Source organism: Mastigoproctus giganteus, chromosome 12 (assembly GCF_048544385.1).
Source record: "Mastigoproctus giganteus isolate SK-2022 chromosome 12, ASM4854438v1, whole genome shotgun sequence".
NCBI classification, from domain to species: domain Eukaryota; kingdom Metazoa; phylum Arthropoda; class Arachnida; order Uropygi; family Thelyphonidae; genus Mastigoproctus; species Mastigoproctus giganteus.
The window spans coordinates 123,382,745-123,395,341 of record NC_143586.1 but is presented as its reverse complement, the minus strand read 5'-3'; the positions used below and the strand labels follow the sequence as shown (position 1 = coordinate 123,395,341).

The window sequence follows — 12,597 nt, the reverse complement described above, 5'->3', positions numbered from 1 at the left end:
GGCGCATTGTCATCTTGAAAGACACCATTGCCATTCGGGAAAAAGTGTAAACATAGCGGGTTGTACACAGTCAGCAAGCAGTTGACGATAGCGGAGACCACTGATACGTTGGTACACATGCACCAGAGATCCACGTTCCTACTAGTGAAACATGCCCTACACCATACAACCGCCTCCACCGGCCTGCACTTTTGATACCATGTAGGATGGATCAAGAGCCTCGTGTTGTTGACGTCAAATCTGTACACCACCATCCACGGTGTGGAGTAAATAACGTGACTCATCCGACCAGCACACTTTACAGTCTTCTAACGTCCAACTTGCATGCTCTCTGCACCAGCCGAGTCTTTTACCCGATGAACCTTGGTACTGTAGGGGTCGTCTACTGGTATAGTCCATACGTGCGAGAGTGAGACACATGGTCATGCCAGATAGTTCCGTGTTGGCCCATGTTGTATTGGGTAGTCAACTCTTCAACAGTGCTGCGCCTGTACAAGTTGTCGGACCCGGCGCTCACCTCTAACATCAACCTTTCGCTGACCTTTGCATTTTGCCTTCGGGTCTTGGTTTGACCATTTTGACGCCAGTCCTGGTACACTTTAACTACTGCGGCTCTCGAACACCTCACCAGATCAGCCGTTTGGGAAATCGAGGCACCAGCTTTTCGAGCACCCACAATCTGTCATTTATCCAAGTCCGATAAATCCTTCCTCTTACCCAGCACGCTCGGAATTTACTATCCGCTGAACCACTGGCACCTTATCTATGCTACGCAGGTTGACGAACTCTGCATTCTCGTACCTTACGTGGTAACGGGTCGCATTCAGTTTTCACAGGAGTGGTCATAATTCAGTGATCACTCGGTGTAAATATACCATAAGTTTAATTACATACTTAATGTAACGGCATCGTTTAGATTTTATCTCATTGTGGCTACCTTCACAACGAGATACCAGATATTGCACTACTTAAAATAAAAATCTAAACGATGCCGTTACACTACGTATGTAGTTAAACTTACGAGTAAACTGTGGTGTATTTACACTGATACAAGTTAATTTCAATTTAGAAACTTGGAAGATAGCATTAATACATTACAACTTTAAGCAAGGCATAAGTAAATTCTGTCTTAAACTCTGTCAACGCATAGAAGTTAACTTTCTAAATGGAAACTAACTGAAGACTTCCGTACGTTTAACGGAAATATCTTTCAAAAAGATAAGTTAACGTGCTCATTCCGAAGAATTTTAGTGAGAAAGGCATGTCCTTTAAAATGGTTTTAGTCCGTTGAAAACATCAATGCATCGTGGTTTGGCAAGAAAGTTAATGTTACTCGTGGATGTTTCTTTATACCTAAGACTTTTTTTTTTTATGAAACCCCCCAAACACGAGAGGTATTAGAACCTTTAGTACGGTGCTTGGGTGGGAAGTTGAGAAGACGAAAGAAGATTTGTTGACGTTAGACTTTAACTTCTGTAGACAGTAATTTTCAAGAAATACGGATGAAGAAAGATTGGTCCAGAAAGCGGCAGTTGAATGAATAAACGAGGAAGATGAAAACTTGGTTCTGTAAGTTGGACAGTAAATGGATGTTGGCTGGTGGGGCACGTGTTCGGACTTTTTTGAAAGAGCGGGAATTATAAAGCTAATTCAGAAGACCAGTGCCCATGGAAGTATCTGTAGAAGAGGCATGCAGCAGTGTCTGAGACAGCGAGTGGAGAGACTCTGTTAGAGAAATCATTAATTAACCCAACTGTCCTCTTCTGAATGGAATCTAGAAGCCTGAGAGAAGATTTGGGGGCACCGCCCCAGATGTGAGAACAATATTCTATGGTAGGATGGACTTGCGATTTGTACAGAGCGAACAGTTGTTTGGAAGAAAAATAATGCCGAGAGCGAAATCTTTTTTTAAGATTCAGAGGAAGCAATATTTGTAATGGGCTTGTGTCAAGAGATTAGAAGTCAAGGTAATCCCCAAAAAAGATCATCTTGCCTAAAAATCGGAGTGTCACCAAAGATAAGTATGTAGGAGCAGAAGATCCTTTTTGCGAGATATAAGACAAGGCTTGGTTTTAGGATTGAAATCAAGTAAGTTGTCTTTGCCTCACTGGAGAATTGCCTGGATATCGGAATTTAAGGAATTGGTAGCGGATATCTGAAAAGTTGATGCTGATTGAGCAGGGCAAGGTTTCTCGAACTGGAAAGTGGAATGCAACGTGCTGTCATCGGCAAATTTATGGATAGGATTTCCCGTCAATGGAAGGTCATTAATAGAAAAGAGTTGGAAAGAACTGAACCTTGGGAGAGACACCCGCATTAGTGGAGAAGTTAGAAGATAGAGCCACCTATCATCACCTTCAGTGAACGGCCAGAGAAAACTGGATAACCAATTACAAAAAAAAAGTTAGAAAACCATAAGATGGAAGTTTTTTAGAAGACCTTTATACCAAACACGATCGAAAGCCTTTGAGATGCCAAGAGCAACTCCTTGTGTTTCAGACCTTTTCCATTGACTTGCTCCATAAATCGGTAACATAAGCCAGAATATCACCAGTGGATCCACACTGACGGAATACATACCGGCGATCGTTGATCAGACGGAAGGTTTCTAGGTAGTTAGAGTTGGCGGTTAATTGATTTCTCCATTACTTTAGAAAGAGTAGAAGTAATTGCAATGGGACGATAATTGGATGGGAGCGATTTGTCATCCTTTTTAGGAACTGGCTGGATATGGACAAATTTCCAAGCAGAATGAAAAACACCAATAAGAAAGTGAAAAAAAAGCAGCAAAGAAGTGGAGTAAGTTCAGGAGCACAGGTTTTGAGAACAAGTGGAGAAATACTATCAGGACCTCGAGCTTTCTTAGCATCGAGATTCGTCAAAATCCTTCTGCCATCCTTTCGACGGAAGACTACAGGAGGCATTAAATGGAGCGTGTTGGGAATGGTGGGAGGTGTTTTACCAAGATCATTAATACACGAATTGGAAAGAAAATGGGTTGCTAGCAGGTCAGCTTTACCCTTGGCTGAAGTGACAACAGAACCGTCTGGTTTTCACAGTGGGAACAAAGATGGCAAAAGTTGGGCTTTGTCAAGAGACCTGAATGCTCGGCTACCATTAGGGCAAGAAGTAAGTTTTCTACCCTTATCCTGTTCAAAATCTAGTTTGGACTGATTAATAACTGCTTTACAATTGTTGTGAGCTTTGCAGGCAGAAAATGAAACGGAAGAATTGGAAAAAAGCCAATTACGATATGCAACATTCTTCTCTTGAACAGCCCTAGCATATTTATGAGAAAACCAAGGTTTAGATAAAGGACGAGATTTTAAAGTGGAGTGTGGAATCAAGGATTCCATTCCTACTAGCATAATTTCACTGACACGATCTGAGCAAACGTTGACGTCAGAAGTTTTGAAACAGTAATCCGGCCAAGGAAAAGAATAGAAATCTCGCAGGTCATCCCATTTGCATTCTTGTAATGCCAAACAACACTAGGTTCAGAATAGCCATGAGATAAAGGCTCCATTGAAAAAGAGACAATCTCGGAGTTGTGATCTGAGGTGCCTAAAGGACTACTCACTTCGACTGTGTACTTAGAAGGGTTGTTTGTGAGAGAAAGATAGAGTGTTGGCTGTATTGTTGGGATTGTCCGATATTTTGGTAGGTAAATGAACAATTTGTGCTATGAACAATTCATTAATAATTGCAAAAGCCTGAGCATCTCGACCAGCTGGGTCGGTGTGACTAGAAAACGGAAATCAGCTGGAGTTGTGAAAATTACATCATTGTTAGGAAAGTTGGACTGGAGGTAGTCAAGTTGCAAAGAGGAAGTCAGAGCTCCAAGTGATTAGTGGAGTTGGGAGAATGGTAGAGAACAGATGAATTTGAGAGAATGAGGCAGAGATTTTAAGCCAGAGAAGATGGAAAAGAGGAGATTTCAAATTACCAAGTCTCTGACAGGAAACATCAGAACATCCATAAGCACAAGTACTACCTTTGAGGCGAAAGGAATCGTACAACGAATAATTTGGGCAACTGAAATGAGCAGTAATTGAATCAACCGATAACTGAGATTCTGTCAGAAAAAGTACGTGGGGTTTGACAGAAATTGAGATCGGTGAGATTAGAACTGAGATCATGTGTGTTTGGGAGGTTTAGATCTTTTTGCAGATAGGCTTACTCTATTAGTTCGACAATTCATGGTGTATTAAATAGTAAGAAAAAGTGGGGGGCCCATGCCGTATGAAATTTTTGGATATGGCTTACACATGGTATGAATATACCCACGTCTTTGACATAACGTGGCCTCGAAACTGTCCCCGCATACACACTACTCGGCTCCCTTCAGTCACTATCTGGCAGAGTAGAGGTAGCAAGATTATACACTAGCTAATCTGGACGCCTCCTAAAGAGTTACCAACAGGTTCGGTCCGGTGTACTAATTAGCGGCCGGCCTGTGAACACGATTTTAGAGCTGTACCCTCGAAATGTAAGGAAATTGGATATCGCCATGATGTCTCTCAATTGCATCAAATGCGTTCTTTTAAGCTAAACATGCTGTCGAACATTGGAATAGTTTTTTTTTTTTTTTTTTGTTACTCGTATTCCCTGTGTTCTGATATCTGTGGTGTTAATTTTGCAAGTTCCGAGTGGCCTCAATAAGAATATTGTATGTTGCTCGGGAATTTTTTTAAATAAAAGGATTGCTAGAAAACGAATACTAATCGAATAAGAAATATAGGGTTGGAAACCCATTAAACTTTCTGTTTGAAAAAGAAATATAGTATAAATACTGTAGTTTGGAATCTTTATTTTTTTTTTATTCAAACAGATAGCAAGATAATACTAACTTTTGGACCTGCTAATACCACTTACTAATACATGCTCCCAAGGTACGAGTGGTATTTGAACGTGAATGGTTTGTCTCACTAAAGAACAGCTTTTTTTTCTTCCCCTCAGAGCAAGCTTAACCTTCCCCCCCCCCCCCCAAATCCTGGTTATGATACTGTCCAAGCTCTTGTGAAGTTGCATTGATTAAAATCGGCTAATAAATTCTCAAATCTGTTTATAGGTTCTCTTGGAGAAACTATTGAGGTCCTGTACCAAAGTGAAACGTGTGTATGTTTTGTTAAGACCAAATAAAGGAAAAGAACCCCGTCAACGGTTACAAGAACAACTTAATCAAATGGTAAGTATCACGTTTAATCATGAATATATTATTAAAATTACAATAAAAGTAACAGCAGTAAACTCAGTACTTGCTGTGTTCTGTCTTGTAAATACTTCTTGGAGTGAAGAGTATGCATTATTGTGTCAGTAATGTGCTGATGGCAATTTCTTTCTAGACTAATTAGGACAGCTTCCGTTTCCTCGTTTTCTTCTAGGTAACCTTGTGACCCGCAGATAAGACTACGTACACTGCACCTGATAATATTACTGTATTTCTACAGTTTATGCTATGATTCTGAGACAGAGGGAGGGAGCATTTGAGTGTACTCAATATACAACTTGAATTAAGTTTAATTTAATGAAATTATTTTTCAAACTTTATTTAAGTCTCTTCTCCCTCACCCTATTATAGCTGTATCAAAGATTACGACAAGAACATCCATCAGCCGTCAACAAAGTTATTCCTATATGTGGGGACATAGTCCTACCTGAATTAGGACTCAGTTCCGGTGACAAGGAAACCCTCACCAGGGAAGTTTCAGTCGTATTCCACTCTGCTGCCACAGTCCGGTTTGATGAGCCCCTCAAGTAAGTGTAGAAATCGTTGAAAAACAAATTATGTAATACTGCGTATGCTTTAATTATTGATATAGATTTATAATGTAATTTATTATTGGAAGCGAAGTCTTCAAACTAACTTTTAATGCTTTGAGAGGTGCTCTACTTTTTATTGAATATCAGAAGTATGATGATGACAACGCCTTCCTAAACGTATTTCCTCAATACGTCATTTTGTCGCCAACGAAATGAACATTATGTACAGTACATCCCAAATATACTGTATACTTTTATATGGTGGTTTTTTTAATGGACACTTGAAATACTTTTTATGCACTTATTTAAGGTACTACTTGTTCTATTTCTCCTCTTGGGACGCGCCTAAACTTAGTCAAACAAGTATCTTTTAGCGTCGAGGAGACTCCATTCAGATAATTCGGAATAGAGGGCAGTAGGGCAAAGAAGTGGAAGGTTTGATTATCAACCTCAATGTATTCAATACGTTCCAACCAATTCAGAAAAGTGTCAAGTATCTTATCCCAGTCTTTTTTTTAAGCTTGACATCTTGAATTCTCGACAATAGTATACTTCCAACTATGGTACACACCTTTTACTTTGTTTAATTCAGGAGACTATTCTGGAAAATGGCATTTATTTTTATGTACAAGACTCTACATATGGGTTAAGAGGCATTTAATAATACAACTGACATTACATGTTTTCTACTGATTTTAAAACAGTTTATTCCCCACCTTGAAGTGGATTAGTACTTACTTTTTTCCCTATGCTCGAGTTTTCATAAAGGCATATGAACAAATGCCGCAGGGCAGCATATTGACGTATAGAAAATCCAGAATTCATTTCTGGTAATGAAAGAAGTAAACGTTGAAAGTTAATTTATCATGGCGTTATTATTAACCTTATTTTTATAACCGTGCGTCATCGCTGAATCAAACGACTAATTTCGCGCCTGGAAGAACAAGTGTCGCCGATTAGCAACCGCCACAACTACATGCATAAATAGAGGCTATTTTCGGTACATCTGTTCAAAAATTCCGACATAAGTGCTGAATTCTGCTGGCGTTTTCGCCGACCCGACTAATCAGTTGTTGCAAGATTAATTTTAAAATAGTGTCAAAGAAGTGGGGGCTTGGATAACATTGATTAATGGTTTTGAGCGTGGCAAACAAACTTTAGTGTTTTTTTTAAATTAAAGGATTATAAGAGGATTTAGTATGCTTTCTACTAGTCTCAAAATAAGTTGTTTGCAACATGAATGAAGGCTAATTTTCTGGACCATCGCCTTGAATAGGGTTCGCAGAACCCTATTCAAGGCGATGGTCCAGAGTGAGCGAAGAGAAGTGCAAAAAGTTTCAACAGACAAAGACCACGAAAAGTGGTACCAGAGTAAATGAAATGTAGTAATAAGACTAATGTATGATGAGAATAATTTCAAAGCACAAATTCATCGAAGTGCTAAAATGAAGTCTAACTACTAAACAAAGCTGAGTACCTGTGTACATTAGAACTGTTTCTTAATACAAGAAACTAAAATTAATATTTTACAATCCGGAAATAGTAAAGAAATCTGGCACTCGGTACCACGATCGCATTTATCTTTTAATAATCCATGCAAAGATTACATACAAGGTGTCTGAAAAGTTTTCAAGACTACATTCATAAAAAATCGAAACCTCAAAGAAAATTTATCAACCATTTAATCTTTTTAATCTTCAAAATACTTCCCTCTTAATTCGATACCTCTTTGCACAGTCGTCGTACAGCTTCTGGATGGTATTATGGAAACCTACCTAACTCCTTCGTCACGCTGGTTTGGATCTGTGAAACGCTGTTAAAATGGTGCCCCTCCAAGTAGGAGTTCACTTTGAGGAACAGAAGGCAGCCGTAGCAGAATGGCCATCGCGAGGGTGCATAAGTACACGTGCCTTGAGTGACCGGGATTCAAGCCAGTGACTGCGAAATACGGTGCTGTTTCTTGTATTCTATCTTGTGAATTCCTCTGATCGTGTGGTCGTCCCGGAGTATAAGCAAAAATTTATTTTACAAGGCACACCGCCGTACGCAACCCTTCCCTGCTAAAAGCAGGGAGTTTAAATGAAAGGTAACGCAACATAATCAACAAGGATGAGAATAAACAGAATTATTATTAATTATTCAACTGCGTACAGCCAACCTGCCACAGAACCTGTACTGTTGCATCAAGAACTCTCACAAAAAAAGCATAACAGTTAAAGCACCATACAGCTAGGTTTCCCAACAAGTCCACAGAGGATGCCCCCAGGGTTCAGTCCAAGGGCCTGTCCTATGGAATATAGTACTAGACGGCTTTCTAACCATGAACCTAAAAGGTGTTTCTTCTCAGGCATATGCAGATGATCTGGTCCTTACCCTGGCAGCGGACTCCAGACAACTAAAAAAGAGCAAACGGGGCTCTTGTCACCCTGCAGGAATGGGCTGATCATAACTACTACAGATCTCATCTGCAAAACAAATTCCCTACTGCTGAAAGGGACGCTCCATCCCACAAGACCACCACAAATAAAGATACATAACAGGACTAGGACTGCCCTCGGAACTTAAATATCTCGACATTATATTGGATAGAAATTTCTCTTTTACTCCGCACCTGACCTATCTTACAAAGAAATTTCGCAACTACGCTGCACTAGTAAATAAAACTTCGACGAGATTAGGGCCTGAAAAAGCATGCCCTCTCTTTACTACGAAGCTGTCTTTGTGCACATTATCAGCTATGGATCCAGGGTCTGGTTTCACAAAGCTATTACGGCTTTGTAAAACTAGAAAACAGGCAGAAACTAGATACAATGCAACGTACCGTCCTTCTTACCATTACAAGGCCTGTTGCACCGTCAGCACCTATGCTCTGCAGGTGCTGGCTGGTGCACTTCCGATGGACTTGGAGGTTGTCAGACGTGGCTGCTGCAGTCATTCCAAGGGGGGAGATCCACCATGTGCCTTGGATTCACAACTGATCCTGTCAATAATACCAAGGCAATAAAATGCAGCTGACAACACTTAATGCAGATTTGGCAGTCAAGATGGACTAATTCTACTAAAGAAAATCATTAAATTCATCCCTGAAATTTCCAGAAACTACCCAGTCACCTTAGTGCTTCTTCCCTGGCCTGTACGTGTCATTTTTACTTACAGGCCACTGATCAATAAAAGGAAAATTAGAAGCGCTGAGTATCGTTAATGACCACCTGTGCCCTTGCGGCTCCCTTGAAAACTGGGACAATCTTTTGTACGATTGTGAAATCTACAAGGATATAAGATTCACTCTTCTCAAAGATACACTATCTTTCAAAAAACCTTGATCACCAAGTACTCGAAATTAGACTATATTGCCTTCACCCGCTTTGCCCCAAGACCTGTTCGAGAAGCTGGAAAACCTGTCTAGGACAAACTTCTAACAATTGGACGATCACTTGATCTAAACATCATTTTGGACTTGACTCAAAATAACCTGGACTGTAGAAAATAACCTTTAGCGTACCTGCCAAATGGCGACCTACGCAGTGCTGCTCCCTTGCACTGTCACCTTTGTTCTCCTTCCTCTTTCGCGCGATGGCGACATCTCACCTGAGGATACCTTCGCTGTCGCCCTCGAGGCTCATTCTATCGCCCTCTTTTCTCCCCTAAACTATATCTTCATTTTCCTACTTTCTCTTTGTGTCGGGAAGCTCAAGCGGCCGTGTCAGAGACCAGCAGTGATTTTCGGACTGGCTGGCTACCTCCCAGAGGTTAGTGGTGGGTAACCTGGAGTCTCATCAGGGCCCTCGCGGCGAAAAGCCAGATGACAACACAACCCAATACTACACTTCATAAAGACGCACTATCGCACCTTCTTGCTTTCCTGGAGTACTGTTTTACCGCACAGAATATACGGCGCAGCTGTGGGAAACCACCGGAGGCGCCCCTAACCCAAACACTATGCCGCTATGTACGATTAAAGCGCAAAATTTTGACAAATCTACGAATTTGACAAATACGAATTAATTCTGAAAATATATATACAACAGAGCTGGGGCGTTGGTAGGCACTGAAACTGCAGCACCCCCAGTTTTTTAAATCTAAATATAGTCAACGGAGTTATGTGAAACTTTTTGAAGAACAATGCAACACAATGAATATTGTTTTTATTAACAGGTCCCGCATACTTGTCCTCTATACCAATAACAAAAAAAAAAAAAAAAAAAAAAAATTGCTTTATTTAATACTAGTATTAAAAAGAGCCTGGGCCATCCAGGCCCAACCATAGCCTAAAGCAGGCATGGGCAACCTTTCCTAGTTAGGAGGCCAAATTATCATTTGTCTCCAAGTCAAGGGCCGGACCAAATTTTAAATGAATTAAAACAAGTTGCTACTTCATATTTCATTTATTTATAATATAATGCTTTGGTATAAAGCTCTACATAAATTTCTTAAATTTATCATAATCTTCACATTAAATTATGTCGTTCATTATATTATATAAACGACATAATTTAATGTGAAAATTGGCCTTGTACTTGAACTACGAGACTGTTAATATTACTTAAGGTTAATCGCATAGAATTTGAGGTTTTTGTCCGAATTTGATTTATTGTATTTCATCCTCGAAAAAAACTGTTCACACATGTGCTGCCGAAAAGACTTTTTTTTCTTGAAAAGGGCGTAAATTTGTATATTTTTCTTCCAACAAATAAAATTTTATAAAAATCCGTCAATTTATAAAAATTGTTAAATCGTGATTTAGCACTAAATCCGCCTGAAGCTCAATAAGTTCCATCTAAGTTTTCTGGCACATTATTTACATCAGCATCCATCGGACGAGCAAATATAGCGAATGTGGAGTCTGTTTTGGAAGTCGGCAAACCTTGTATTAAATTGCTCTATTAGCCTTCAGTTCTTCTCCATAACAATTATAAGGGATATTTGTTATGAGTTGCTAGAGTAGGAAAATAACAATTTTTAGCTCTTATCTGACTTTCTAACAATTTTAGTTTATTACAAAAAGCTTTGACATATTCATGAACCAATTGTCCTTGTTTTTGCAATTTGAGATTCAGTTCCTTTAGGTATCCGGTGACATCTGCAAGAAATGCTAAATCACACACCCATTCATCTTTTACTTGGTTAATTGTTTCCTTTTATGTCCATAAAATCTGCAATGTCTTGTCTCAGATCATAAAATCATTTTACCTTTACTCAACCACCTCACTTCACAATAAGCCACCTTCATAATCCGAAAATAGATCTGCCAAATACTCCTTAAATTGGCGGTGATTAAGTGCACGTGACTTAGTATAGTTAATACTGGCTACTACAACTTCCATAACATTTGTGAATTTAATCGATTTTGCACACAGATTTGTGGGTGGATAATGCAGTGAAAATTTTAAATTTTCCTGATGGATTGCTCATTTGTTCTATTGCTCATGGACTATTCCAATAAATCCCTTCCATGCACCAACCATTGCAGGGGCTCCATCAGTGCATATGCCAGATAGTGAACTCTATTTAAGCCCAAATATTTTGAAGACTGACCTGTTTCAAATATTGTCACCGATAGTTCCTTTTTAACGGCCGAAGCGCTAATAATTCTGATGTTGAAATCCGCATAAACTCCTCTAAGAAATTGCTAGTTCTGCTGTATCAGAGGCATCGGTGCTGTCATCCAAAGCAATTGAAAATGCTTTCAATCTAGCTATCTTCTCTTTTAAACTTTTTTTGATATCATAAGCCATAATTTCTATCCGTCGGACGTCTTGACAAACCAATATTCTCGAAGTCTGTTTTTTTTTGTTTTCAGGACATTATACTTGCAACATCCAGCAGACATTCTTTGATAAATTCTCCTTCACCAAATGACTTAATGCTTAGCGATTTTTTTTCGCTTACCACAAAGCTGGCTTTGACAATGCTGTGGTGCTGCGTTCTTTGCTTGTTGAACATTTGCTGCTGGGTATCCAAGTTCTTCAACTTCTGTATTTCATATTTTCGTAGTTGTCCATCAATTTTTTTTTGGTGATCCACATGTCTCGAAGTAGTCTCTTCAAGTTGTATTCTTTGTTGACAGATACGAATTCCTTGCACAACAAACATACAGGAAATCTTTTATTCAGAAGTAAAATAATAATCCTCCGTCCAGTTGTCTTGAAATTGACGATTCTCTGCATCTACTTTTCTTGCTTTTGACATAACCCCTGACATTGTCCCAAATTTATAAGCGATATTCAGAACTGTCAAACAAACTGTCTGCTATACCGCAGGCACCGAACTAACACGTTCACACGCCGCTAGTCAAAGTAAGAAAGAGACCTTGGTGGGAGAAAACATGGTGTGTTTTGCGTAAGTCATGACGTCAGATTAATGTGAGTTAGTAGAATATACCATGTTTTCTCCCACCATGAATCAGACAAATTTCGCTGAAATATACGGCCCGGGGACAAGGGGTTGCCCATGTGGCCTAAAGCCTTTGGTTCATGGGAAAACTATTTCCAATAATCATTTCAATAATAAACTAATAAAACACGAAATCGTTTTAAAGTTTAACAGTAGGCGGAACTGTGAGCTAAACAGTTCCACATTGACTCCCAGTGGTTGAGTATTGGCAACCCACCGACCAATACCTGGTTGGTGGGTTGCCAATACGCATTTTTTTTTTGAGGTGACAAAACGAGTCAAAGAAACTGCGGCGCGGGCAGTGCTGATTTGGTCGTTGACCGTGAAAGGTGTCGCCACAATGTTATTCGCAGAATTCGCCCGAATTACCGTTAAGTAAATTATCAGTGTTAAGTCAATACCGAACATTTAATAGCGTAATTATGTGATTACAGCTTAATT

The 12,597-nt window shown here is 39.5% G+C and overlaps 1 protein-coding gene across 1 annotated transcript in view; it reads left to right on the top strand.

Annotated features, from left to right (window-relative positions):
• LOC150077387 (putative fatty acyl-CoA reductase CG5065) overlaps positions 1 to 12,597 on the top strand; it is a 144,638-nt gene that overhangs the window by 15,284 nt on the left and 116,757 nt on the right. Inside the window, exons 3-4 of the mRNA XM_090386165.1 lie at positions 5,072 to 5,188; positions 5,582 to 5,757. Coding sequence (XP_090242291.1) covers positions 5,072 to 5,188; positions 5,582 to 5,757 — 293 coding nt within the window. The remainder of the gene's footprint in view (positions 1 to 5,071; positions 5,189 to 5,581; positions 5,758 to 12,597) is intronic.